The sequence below is a fragment of the Platalea leucorodia genome (assembly GCF_965183815.1).
Source record: "Platalea leucorodia genome assembly, chromosome: 4".
Classification (NCBI taxonomy): domain Eukaryota; kingdom Metazoa; phylum Chordata; class Aves; order Pelecaniformes; family Threskiornithidae; genus Platalea; species Platalea leucorodia.
The window spans coordinates 111219163-111232930 of record NC_138826.1 but is presented as its reverse complement, the minus strand read 5'-3'; the positions used below and the strand labels follow the sequence as shown (position 1 = coordinate 111232930).

At 40.4% G+C, this 13768-nt stretch overlaps 1 protein-coding gene across 1 annotated transcript in view; it reads left to right on the top strand.

The window, feature by feature from the left end:
* Window positions 1-13768, top strand: part of LOC309589744 (sucrase-isomaltase, intestinal-like) — a gene marked incomplete at both ends in the record, with an annotated part of 55705 nt that overhangs the window by 28144 nt on the left and 13793 nt on the right. The window contains 6 exons of the mRNA XM_082310221.1: window positions 723-836; window positions 948-1064; window positions 1149-1233; window positions 2957-3074; window positions 6358-6526; window positions 7059-7175. Coding sequence (XP_082166347.1) covers window positions 723-836; window positions 948-1064; window positions 1149-1233; window positions 2957-3074; window positions 6358-6526; window positions 7059-7175 — 720 coding nt within the window. The remainder of the gene's footprint in view (window positions 1-722; window positions 837-947; window positions 1065-1148; window positions 1234-2956; window positions 3075-6357; window positions 6527-7058; window positions 7176-13768) is intronic.

Genomic DNA, 13768 nt, shown 5'->3' with positions numbered 1-13768 from the left:
GCAGAGAACTTGGTGGTGTCAATGCCACTGGCAGCAATGGGAGGTGGTGATCACCCCAAACAGTGAAAGGGGCAGTAAGGACGAGCTGTGGGGTGTAAAGCGCTGTGGTCTTCACGCCTGGGGAGAACAGAGACGTATGGCCCCGCAGGCATGCATGAGTTGGGTTACTCTGCACCAGATGGCATAAAACACCCTTGTCTGACATTGGATCTGAAGGGAGGGCTAACAAGGTCCTTTTGAGGTTGGATGTGTCCCAACTTTAAGCCTCTTGAGAAGTTTTAGTTATTCCAGCATTAAGCTGCTGATGCTGAGGCAGCTGGAATGAGGATTGCCTTGGAGGAAACCCAGAGGTGTCCAAGTGTGGGAATGTCCAGCGTGGCACCCAGCTCTGCCAATCAGAGACCTTGGCAGGGGCGAAAGTAAAATCTAGAGCCTCTCTAAAATCATTTGAACATAGAATGTCTCATAAAAAATAAACATGAAGGTATTTAATAATTTCTCATCACTTTTGCCTTATACAAGAAATACTCACGACATATCTTTAATGACTTTTCCTAAATTATTATGTGCTCTCAACTCTTATTAAATTTTAATGCTCTTTTCTTCCAATATTATTGCAATCTACATTAAGAACATAACCCACATTTTTCTAAAATATACAAATAGAAAAGTAATTGTTACCTTTGGGATTTCAATAATGGAAGTGTAATCACTGTTTTCAGGACCCTTTCATAACTAAGGATGAAGAACCAGGCACTTACAGGCCTTATGATCTCGGAGAGGAAATGGGAGTCTGGGTGAACAACTCTGATGGCATAACTCCTGCTGTTGGAAAGGTTGGTTTATTAAATTCTCTCATGCATTTGGTCTAGTGCTGCTTCAAAGTGATAAAGCAGCTATGTAACCGAAATGAGAAGATAACCAGGCATTATACCTGTGAACTCTAGGCCTGGCCCCCTGGAGACTCGGTGTTTCCTGACTACACCAACCCCAGGACAGTTGAGTGGTGGACCCAGATGTGTCTGGAGTTTAAGGATGTTCTTGACTACGATGGAATCTGGATTGTATGTCTCATTATATTTGCCCTCCCTTCTTTAAAAAAAAAGAAAATGAGGCTTTTAACATGTGTCTTACTCTCTTTATTAAAGGATATGAATGAACCATCCAATTTCTTAAGAGGCCAGTATCCTGGATGTGCTGTTAATGACATCAATAACCCTCCTTACATTCCTAGTAAGTAAAGTTTCCTTGACAATCTTTTTTTTTTTTCTTTTTTTTAAATCCTGGGTAGGCTATTTCTTAGAAAAAAATTCTGTCCTCTCATTTTCCATCTTTCCATGCCTGTTTTATACATTCAGTTACATATTTGTTCAAGACTCCATTGGCTCAGCATTGGTGGAGTATCAAACATAAGCCACTTTCCTCTGTCACTGGGGCTGCCTTGTAATAGGACTAGAAAAATGGCCTTCCCTGCTGCTGGGACTTTAAGTGTGACTTTCCCCAGAATCTTAGGTCTTCTTCAAAGCCGTATCAGTCAAATTTACTTGGAAATTGCCTATAAATTAAGTTATTTCTGATGCAGATCAGCCACACTGGGGTCTTTGTGTCTAAAGATCCAAACACAAGGATTCCAGCTGTGGTGGCACAGCAGAGCAGAGAGGGTAATGGGGTTTCAGGTACAGAGAAATGCACTGTGTAGTAACGAACTGCAAACATACAGTAAATTGTGGTTAGGCAGTGAGATTGCTTGCTCACAGAGAAATATTTACAATAGTGTGTGCACCTAATAAAGCATGCAAAAGAGGAATATTTGAGAATCTACCTTCTTTCTTTTTTTTTTGAGAGGATTTTATAACATTTTCAACTCCATCTCTAAAAATAAATATATTGTATAAACCAAACATCTGACCTGCCCAATTCCTGCTGAACTTCAAATGGCATTTTCGTGGAGGTTACCTGCAGAGGATGAGAATCACACTTTCCACACCAAATGGGCTTTGCCAGCATGTCCTTAATATGGGATCAAAGACCAGGCAGCATCTGTGCAGCCAGTTTGTGCCTCATATTGCTTCCCCTTGGCTCAGCGGAACCGGTGCTGTGCCAGCCATGTCAGGGATACCCCTGACTATCACCGAGGTGAAAAGCTGCTGCCTGTGATCTGCTGATAGAAAGAGAAAGATAACGCATCCGCATGTGAATGTACCCATTATAATCTGTCCTTGCTCTCTTCTGTGCAGAGTATCGGGCCGTAGCAGATGACACCCTGTGGACTGCTGCACCTTATGCTTTTTCCTCCCCTGCGCGCCTCCAACACTCCCCACTCATCGCTCGCGATGCCGCTTGGGGCTGTGCCATTAGTCCTGCCGTCTTTTAGTCCTAAATGCCTCAGGGGAAGAGAGGGGCCAGAGTTGAGCTTAGGTGTGAATTTTGCTATGATAGGGCAGAATCGTGTTGCCTACCTGCATCTGCAGCTGAGTGATATGCAAACCAAGGTCTCATGATTTCACACAACCATACAAATTCCCTGGGCATTTGAATTTCTGGTTTTGGGTTTTTTTTGTTTTTTTTTTTTTTTCTTGCAACATTTTTGCTCTTAAGTAAAATTTGTCACTATGTAAATGAATATGTAACTGTATTCTTAATTCAGCAATGCAGAAATTTTCTTTCTGGCTATTACTTACTGAATATGTGATATCTGTACAGATGTTTTGAATTATTGGACATAAAACTTTAAATTAATTAGCAGTGTTTACTCAGTCCTCTCACCCTCCTGAGGACACATATGCCTGTCTGCAAGCAGGTGTTCATGGCTACACGCTAACCTCTAATCAGTGCAGGTCAGGCACTTCTTCAGTTTTTCTTCTTTCTTTGGTGCTTTCACCCCTAAATGAGTAGAAATATGAAGAGATTTGAATTGTGATGTATATCATTTTACAGTGCTTTGTATCATTCTCAGGCATTTCTGATCGTTCCCTGGCGCAAAAGACATTGTGTCCCGACTCCAAGACTTACCTTGGAGAGCATTATAACACACACTCTCTCTTCGGCTGGTCACAGACAGCATCAACTTTCCAGTAAGTTTTCTAAGTATTTCTAAGCAAATTTCAGATGATTGAAATACATTTTAAAAGCCGCTGATGTTGCCTGGGAAATCAGTGATAGTATCTAATAAGCAACAGCCCCATGCTTCATTTTACTGTTTGTCATTTAATAAGAAGTTTCAAGAAAAGAGAATCTTGGAAGAAGAAACAGAATCTTTTCCAATTTTACTTTTCTTAGCTAAAATCAGGATCTACTTGTAGGGCCTAACTCTGCAGCTGCTGCTTTTGTATAGCTAGAGCAAGATGTTCCTGTCCTCCGGTAGAGCTGCTCCCGTGCAGCTGCTGCAGAAGCAGCCTTGAGTGGCGTCAGGGGAATTTTTCCATCCCTTCGTTAATGTGGCCCAAGCAGAGGAGTTTCTGTCACTGCCAGTAAAGGATCTGAACTGCACAGCTCCCCCGGCTGCTTCTGGAGTTGCCTCTGGTTCCTGGCAGGCAGCGTTCTGCATTTTGGCTTGGGGCTCAGTCGGTCCAGGAGGGCAGAGCTGCATTGCAGCACAGTTGCTGTCGGCTACTGTAAAATTCATTTTGCAGCTGGGGAGCACTCAAAACTAGCTTATGCAGGCAGACTGTTGCTGTGAAGCTGGAGTGACAGCGGAAAGCTAGCTGTTGGATTAAATCAAATGGGCAAATCATGCCTTTTCCAGCAGAGATTGAGCTAAAACACGGATACGTTTAATACCACCATGTAAGTGCCAAAGCAGGGGTCCTTATGCTGACTTATTTCAATATTTAGCACTCAATTTCAGCAGTTGTATTGTGATAGCATCCAGAGGACATGGCTAGGTGAGCCTACTTATGGTATTGATGCCCTTGTATTTTATATGCCAAGCCTGGGGGGAGGGAAGCACTGGGTAAAAGCCAGAAGCAGTTTGCCAGTGCTTGTGGGCCTGGCTGAAGAGCAGTCCAGCTTTCGAGAGAAGGAGCAGAAAGCCCTTGAACCCTGGACCTCGCTGGCCACCCAGCCCAGCTAGGATGCATGGGATTTAGCATGGTTTTTGGGCCCCTACTCCCCAGTCTCAGCAAAGGTCCTCCCACCACTGGTCTCTCCACTGGGATTTGTCCTCTGCACACTGGGGTCCACATAACCATATATTGTCTTGGTAACACTGTTTGAATAGAGACTTTGGATTTGCCTATCTTGAGCTGTTTTTTGAGTTTTATTCAGGCTCTGTGCCAGCAAAGCCAATTGCCTGAGACAAACCCTGTGAATTTAGCAGGAAAAGCTCCGTGTGCCGGCACATCTGCCCCAGCCCCTCCAGCGTGCACACTGTCCCGGCTGCGCTAACCCGGACCAACGCCGTTGGGACGGTTACTGCTGCACGGCTCCTTGCAGCCTCCCCCAGGGCTGTGAACCTTCCCCATTCCTGTAGTGTTTGCTTCCAGGGCTCCTTCCAAAAGAAACACATATTTTGCTCAGCCAAATGTAGAGTCCTTCAAGGCTGGGGAACACCACCAAAAGCATAAGCAGAGGCCGGATTTGCTGCAAAGCTGGGGAACTTCGGTGAAGAGTTTTTCTTACATATTCATTTGGGTTTCTCAAACATTTCTTTTCAAAGCTGGTTGTATACCCTTTCTACATTCACTCTTCACAAATAATATACTAAATTAAATTGCTGACAGGAATATTTAGCAAACCAGCATCAATTGTACGATATTGGCTAAAAATGAACGACAAGTTCATAATCATATAAAAAACAATTCTAAGAACTGATGCAGCCAGAGAATAGGAAGTGTGTCATCTGACCCATGTCAAATGGCTTGAATTCGGATACGTGAACTAGCAGCAATCAGCTTGTGCATAGCTTAACGCCAAGAGTTATTTGTACATGATATTCTGTAAATAATTTCAATCAACAAATACATTTGATGACATTAGGACCTGTTTGGCAATGGTTCACAATAGATTGAAATTTGTTCAATAAATCACTCGTTGCAAATTGTTTATGCAGCTCTGGGTCATAGTTGAGTTGATCTGATGTTGCCTGCATTTGCAAATGGAGCCAAAGACTTGTGCTACACAGCCAGAGGAGAGGACTCATACTCAGGACATCTATGAAATGGCTCCAAAATGCCATTTATGCACATGAATGAATTTATGCCACAAAGCATATGAAGTCTTGTGCAGTTATTGAGTCCAGCAGTGCACCTACAACCCAGAACCAACAGGTCCCACGTGGTTCAAGAATTGCATCTCTTGCTGCATATGGCCCATAAGGTCAATATGTTTAGGCTTGCATAACAGTTGTTGGGTTTTTTGCTTCAGAAACAAATGTTGAAGCATTTTAAAGGCTCTGTGCCATTACAGAGCCAATACCGAATATTGGCCATTACGAATATGGATGAAAGAGCTCTCGATCAAATCTCATTAAGGAAAGGGAGAAGGAGGTGGATGGTGAACACCATGATTAATATTTCACGCTAGGATTTCCCAGAGAATCAAAGTTGTGTTGCCCAAATCGTATTAAAGCAGAGCTGAATTTGAGTTCCTGCAATATATAATATTGCAATATGTAATTACGTACGGAGATTATCCTGTGTTGAAGAATTTTGTAACAGATTTGTTAATAAAGCATATTGAACTTCCTTGATTTTCTGGTGATGCAGCAAAATTATTTTCAAAAGGCAAGAAAAAATTCATTACACCACTATTTCTGTAATGAAACCTCATATATCAAACAATGACAGAAAACCAGAGGAAATACTACAAAGCTGGGGTGACATTTTGAATGATTACACTTTTGCTTCTATATTGATAATTTCTTTTTTTAAGGTGTTTAGGTATTGTTTTGATTTTTTTTTTCTACTTTTAATTCCAGGATATTACAACATTATTTGCCAATACAAATCTCTAAATAAATTCTATATTGAAAAAAATATGTATGATACTGTTTTTTAGGAACCTGTAGGACACTAAATTAAATGTATTAATACAGAAAGCAAATTATGTCTCAATTTTTCAGTTTGAGACACTGTTGAGAATAAATTAAACACAAATTATTTTTTAGGAAGACTAAAAATACCTGAAATAAATTGTTTTGTGGATCAGATAGATATTAGGTTTTTGTTTTGGCCACTGAGTAAAACCGCGTTATTTGCAGTTTTGCAGCCACATTTTCATGTGGCTCAGGACCACAACAACAATTGTTTCATGAATAACACCCGTTCAGATAAAATGGTGCCTGAAAGCTCAGGTTGATCATATGACTCTTTTGGTTACCATTCTTATTTTTAATGTTCTTGTTGCATTTCTTCACAGCGTTGCCCAGCAGGCAACTGGAAAGCGAGCGTTTGTCTTGAGTCGGTCTACATTCGTTGGCAGTGGGAAGCATGGGGGTCACTGGCTGGGTGACAACTTCTCTCGATGGAAGGACATGCACCAGTCAATCATTGGAATCCTGGAATTCAACCTCTTTGGCATCCCCTACGTAAGTCCGGTGTCCTTCAGGCAGTTGCTGGCTCATACACAATATCACTTTAAATTAACTCGAATGTTTTCTGAAATAAGCTGCTTGAGACGGCCAGCAGTAACGGCCTTCACAGCATAAGGAACTGCAGATTAAAAAAAGCTAAATGTCATCAATCTTGGCTGGCTGAAGAGAAACAAAAATAGCACTGCTAGATTCAGATTAAATCACTGCATGCCATCCAAAACCGATCTCTTTATATTACGTATTCTATCACTGAGGTCCCTCCATATATTTCTGGGTTTGCAAGCTAGGCTGAAGAATTTGTAGAATTATTGGAATACGGTCAGATCTTCCATAGTGATGTTAATGCTCTAGGAGCCACTACAATCTCAGTCCTGGAAAAATTCATATGATTATGGAGCATTCTTATAAAGTCATCAGAAATAGGTATCTCTTTCAAAAAATTATTTTTATTAACAAACTTCTGTAGTTTCTCATATTTGAGCCTCAGCCACAATCACAAACCCAATTATTTTATTATTTTCTTCAGATTGGTGCTGATATCTGTGGGTTTAACTACGACACTACCTACGAACTCTGCTTGCGCTGGATGCAGCTTGGCTCTTTCTATCCATTTTCCAGAAACCACAATGCAGAGGGAAATAGCGTAAGTAAACAAAGTTACACAAAGCTGTAGTCTATGATTACAGTAACGACAACAGTGATTTGTATTACTTTCTCAGAAATTAACCTGCCATTCTCAGGTAAACTTGAGCGGTGGGTGAAAAGGAGTGCTGCACTGAGAGCAGGAATTACATGGTGAAGTGTAGATTTTTCTCATCCACAATGTAAAGATGACATAGAAACACTGAAAAATATGTAGTATCTAACACCCAAAAGCCATGCAGAAATGTGTACCGTATACTTTGAATGACAGAAAATGGTCTTCCCACACTGTTAGTAAGATTCATCCCCTCCATCTTTTACCTACTGAAGCTCAGGTTTTATTTAAGAGCCAGTGAGTGTCAGCACATCTTTGTACTCACTTGTTTACTTCAATTTTTCTTTCAGTACTTCTGTAACTATAATAGGTATTGCGGGAAGGGGAGAGAGGGCATTATACACCGTCCTTGCTGTTTAAAAGCAAGTTTCAGACAAACACCACTGTTAAAAACTCCAGACAAACATGTGAGAACTCCAAGGAGAGCCAGCGATAGTGACAGTGTTGTCAGCCAAGAAGCAACAAGACTAAAAAAAGCAAATGAGCCCATGAGAAGGATGAAAAAGTGCAGCCTCAGTCTAGACCCATGCCCTGGTTTTGGCTTATCATAAAGTCCTTCCAAGACTTGTCGCAGATAGAAAGAAGTATCAGGTTGTTTCTAACTATGAACAGTTTGAAGGTCTTGCAGCCTTTGTAAGTACACTGTGTTCATCTGCAACCATGATGAAATGGTTCTGCTAGTTCAATAAATGTCTTTTTTTTTTTTTTCTTCTGTAAACCGATCCATGCAATGCTGGAGCTCAGGTTATTAGCTAACCTTCAGTTTTCTTTGAAGCTGTATCATCAAAATGTTGCAACATTTACACCCCCAGAAAGACCTCTGTCTCTGCATGAAAGTATGATGGACATTCAGCAACTGGGCACATGCAGGAATAATAAGCTATAGTCCTGTCATTAAGAGGGTCAGGAATTACCCTGTAGATCCCCGAGATATGCTGAGATATTTCTCCCTAGGAGAACAAATGTCTGTGAGGTGTTAGCTACTGCTGTTGATAAATATTTTTTATTTACCTCTCCACTAAAATTAGAGGTACTTTATCTGTATATGCTTGCTTAGCCCTTTGAGCATGCAAACGGGGTCTGACCTGGGTGAGTGGGTATTAATCACATATGCACAATTTAATAAGCAGAAAAAGAGCAATGGGTCTACCTGACGGGAGCTGCAACTCAGTGTTGAGTGAATGACAGAAGTAACAGAAGACACATTTGGTTTTATTGGATTACTTAAATCCATTTAAAACACTGTGTTCACGAAAGAAATGAACAAGGCATTTTGGGTGACTCAGCATCACCTAAGAAGTCTCACTGGTTTTTTGTGAACTCAGGCAATGTTTGTACAGTGTCAGAATACTGGTAAAAATATAGTGCAATTTTTGAAACAATAGATGGATGCTCTGGAGCTCAGAGCCAGCAGGGAATATTACCAGTGACTAAGTCTGATGTAAACATAATAATGGAGAAATTTAACTCAAATATTGAATTTCATTAATATTAAGTTAGTGTTAAAATAAAATCTTAAATATCCACTTTGCCTAATCCATTGGGGATTTCAAATGGTTTAATTAATACTTTTCTTGTCTGAAAAGCACTAGATAATATAAAAAGCTTTGTTACTTCTGTACCTTTTATGTTTCATTATCCTTGGAATTCATCATACATTCTTCAATTTTAATGAGAAAACTGAGTATTATGGGAAATTTTTGTGAAGGAGGAAGAGAGCCGTGTGACTCGTCAGCTGGCTCAGTTTAGTGCTGGAGAAGGTCGGACAGGAGGAATTAAAGGAGATGTAACTCTTTCCCATATCAGCACTGCCCCAGGCTTCGTGTGCCACATCCCATCACAGGGGAGAGTCAAGGTCGCCTTGAAGTAGATCAGAAGCAGCCAAGGAGCACAGACAGCTTGCTTAAACCTGCCCTCTTGATGGTGGGACGCAGTATGCGTGCCCTCCCTCCCAGGAGAGCATCGCTGGCAGTGAGGAGGTGAGGGGCACTGCTGATGTGTGGTGTCCCTCCTAAAATGGCGGGCACAGGAGGAGAAATCAAGTTTCTTTGTATGGATGAAATGTTTTCCCCACCGCACACAGTGACTTCGGTCATTCCTGTTGGCCCCAGCAGGGCCCTGAATTTACTCTTACTTTTAAATAGATTTGCCTTTGTGTTCTTGGCCAACATAATTATGCTTTTGCCTTTGTTTTGCAGATTATCAGTCTTCCCTTTTTCCTGTGTTTCACCTTTTCTGTCCCAGAGGGCTTGCATCTCCAGAATAAATTAATTTCTAGAGACAGGGTGTCTGTTGGCGAGCACAGACATGAAACCTCAGCTCGCCTCCCATCATGAGGTTAGGGGCAGTTGCAGATGGCTCACATACACTGCGGTGGGGCCTGACCTCTCTGAACTTACTGGAATTTTTCAAGTTGAAAAATTTTATACAAATATTAGTTTGGTGATAATGGATGTTGTTCTTAACACATATTCCAGTTTGCAAACCAGTGCTTTTTCTTATTTAAACATTCACTTTTGTAGCATTATGGCAGCCACTGCTCTCCTCAGGTTGCACACAGGTTCTCTGTTGAATTTGCAGTCCCTAGTTATAATGCTCAGCACAAATCAAAGCTTTTCCTTAACAGGAACAAGACCCAGCAGTGTTTGGAGAAGAGTTTGCCAAGATATCTCGCGCTACACTTCGGATCAGATACTCACTGCTGCCATACTTATACACCTTGTTCTTTGAGTCTCATGTTCACGGAGGCACAGTGGTGCGGTCACTGATGCATGAGTGAGTTCGGAGTTTCTCTTTTTTATCATATTTTACTCACAAAAGTAGTTGAGCTTCTCTGTATAAACTAGCTGATATCTGTTTGAGAATAGTCACAGTAATATTACTGCATCCTCTCTTAAAAAGAACAGATTTACAACGAAATCTAATCAAATTATATGCACAAAAATAACTCTTAATATATGCAATGGGTTTTCATTAAAATATAACCTATATTTGTTTCCAGCAAAAAAAAAAAAACTAAGTAAAGAGAATTCTGAAAATTTCTTGTCTTAGGCAAATATGCAGTTCTTTCTTATTTTAAAAATACCTGTATTTTCTGTATTTGAATGAAATCTGTGAAATCTGTATTCTGGTCCAGAATGCCAAGAAGGCCTCATACAGAGAAGTCTCCATTTTCCAATCATCCACAGCATTTGCATTTTCCAATTTAGCACCTGCATCTGCATGCTATGTATGAAACCTACATCTGTGTCCACAAATTGTACAGAGAAAACAGAGATAGAGATGTTTGAGTGTAGAAGCAGGTGCAAAACTGAGATTAATAAATACAGACTGAAAAACCCCTCAGAAAATGTGACCTCAGATTTTTGGAACAACTCATTTTTTTTTCTGTTTGGAAGAAGCAGGAATCAAAGTGAGGTTTAGTTTCCCTCTCAGCATCTTTTAATTAGCTTTTTACCTGCTTTTGGTAAATTTTCTACTTCAGAATGCTTTACACAAAGACTTGAGCAAAAAGAGTGCAAATAATACATATGAAAAGCTACTGCCCAAAGTTCTGACACAATTTAGTCTCATTGGTGCAAGCTACATCCTGGACTGTTTAATGTTCTTTTTCCCTTTAGGTTAAAAACATTTTGGTTAAAGGGTAAGGCATTTTTTGCAAATTAAACTGAGATTACACTAAAGTGCAGACCATTTGAGTATGATAAGGATATGCACAAAACCTGTTTTGCCTACTCAGCGCAATGGCTAACTGACAAATTTTAAAAGCAGTATCCTCCTTCTTCCTACTTTGCTACCTTATTTAACTGGGTTACATTAAGGAGAAGTGTTATAGGTACTCATGTCTTACAAGGGGCTATATGCTGTTTCAAGTATTTATTTTAGCTCTATTTCTGCTTAATGAGATTTGTGTTAATATTGGAAATGACCGAGTTCATTTTGGCATTAATATTAGCTAATCTCTGCTAATACAGAATTAGTTTAGTGATGTTAAAGCTCCCTTTCTGACCATTCCCAGCATACTTGTACTCTACTTGGGCCACATCCACATTAGCAAATTTCCAAATTTGCTTTGATTTGAATTGTAGAGCACTCTCAGATGCACCAGCAGAGACTTTGGTCAGGTGAAACTGAGCCAAAATGTGTGCTCCAACCATTGATGGGAGCTTAGTCAGGGGCCCAGGCTGAGATTACTGGGAAATAAAACCTCTAAAATGCATGTATGGAGTGTAGACATCAGGAGATCAGCACAAACTGTTTCACTACCCAGGTCCCGTCCTAGTGGGCACATCACTTGCTAATGTTGCCATAGCTAGATCCTAAAATGGCTTAGAAGTATTTCTTACTATTAGTTAATTCTGGTTACTATTGTTACTTAGTGAGTATTTGTTACTATTTCTAATTAATCTTCATTGGTTTAGTGGGTCTGCTCAACTAGAGAAAGTGACCCAGGTGATAACAGGAGGAGAAATGTGGGTTTTAGAGAAAGGGAGGACTGAAACAGAATTTTCGATGTATGGATGATGGAATTTTACATCAAACCTTTCCCTTACTTATAACAAATACAAAGGGGAGCTAAAAAAACTTTACTGTTTTTTCAGCTGGAGCTGTTATGAGTTCACAAGCCTCACCGTGAAAGCAACTCTGCCTGGGCAGGGAGTCTCCAAGCAATAGCTGTTTCATGTGGTCATTTCGGATTTTTCATTTCATTTCAAATATTTAGGTGCTCATTTCAAATAACAAACAAGAACAACATCCTAGTAGACTCCTATAAGCGTTTTAGGTGCCTCTGAGGCTTTCACTCAGTGAAACCGAGGTGCCAGTAGCTCCGCTGTCCAAAAAGACCAGGAGGTGGTAATCCATTGCTCGAAGGGAAAGCTCTGCTTGGTGGCTAAACAGGGGAAAAATAAGACAGAAGGGAGGCCAACATCTAACCATAGGAAGCATGTAGGTGGAATTAAGCACCTTTCATAGATCACAGATTGGCTTAGTGGCTTATATTTTCAAAACGGGAAAGTTCATTTGTTTGCTGAATTTGTGCTCGTGGTTGCTATAATTGCAAAAGAAAATAGTGCTGAGTTAGATGGTGAGATGCTTGTTTCCATGTGCAAATTATTTCAACTTATCTTTTGTCATAATTTCTTGATCAGCTTTTTCTTCTGAAATCTCCCACAACAAAGTATATTGAATCAGTATTATAATTTTATTACAGTGAAATTAAAAATACAGAGATGCTATTGAGATGACAAGAAAAACTAATGGTTTATATTTCAAAAACTTTAAGGCAAGGTAATTAATCAAAAACCACACTCCACTTTGAATATTTACAAAGCATTATGTCAAAATGCAATAATGACCAAGATTAAGGTGTCCAAAAGAACTACTGTTTTGGACAGAAAAAGAAACTCTGGATAAATTGAGGTTTCTTTCAGGCAGAGCCTGAGGCATGCCTTCAAGAACATTTTTTTCTGAGTTCCATGTACTCCCCTAAACTTGCAGTATTTTAGAAATCCGAACACCTAATAGATGTCTTTTTATTGCCAAGGTGGTTTTGCTCATTTGGGGTAATTTCTGTAAGCCTGGGCTGGGTGCAGTGGATGCCTATGACCTGAGCAGGCAGGGTGTCAGAGCAGGACACTGACACCGAGCCACTCTGCTCCAGCCAGTGTACAACAGAAACCTGTCTTTAGACAGGGCAGCTGCAAAGTCAGTTAAACAGACACAGTAAATAAATTTTTAAACAAATAATTTTTACGTCCTAAGAGAATAATACATTAATATGCAACAGCCAGTGTGAATTTGTTAAAAACTAATGATGGTAAACCAGCCTAGCTGCCATCTTTGACAAGGCAGCAGGCCTGTTGGATGGGAAAGGGGGCAGAGGAGAAGGAGAAAGCAGGAGGTACAAGGTACCTTGATTTTAGGAGGGCTTGGGACACATTCCATGTGACGTTCTTATAAGCTAACTAGGGAATGAGGATCCATTACAAATTTCATCAGAGATAGGCTTATAAATGATTGAAAGCCTATTTAAATTCTCAAGGATTTTATGCCAGATGAGTGGAGGTTCCTGAGATGGGGAGGATCTCTCCTCTTTGCCAGGTGCCATTCAATATTTTCATTAGCTGATGCATGGAGGAATAGAGATCTCTTCCCAAGCTGTCAGATGATGCCAGGCAAATGGGACTGTAAGCACTCTGGAGAACATGATCAGAACCCAAAGAAATTTTAATGCATTGAATAAAATGGACTGAATTCTATAAGTTTTCCTCTATTCAGGAAAGGCAGCTAAAAAGCGCAATATGTATGGCAGTTGCTTTATGTTTGTACTGCAAAAGATTTCTACTGTAAATCTGTGAAAGGTGCAGGAAGCCAAATCCAAGGATTTTCACAAATGCTTTAGATTCTAGAGCACAGTGTTATTCCTCTGTGTTCCCTCTCCTGGTCCTGGCCCCTGTCCTGCTCTTCGGCTCCCTGGA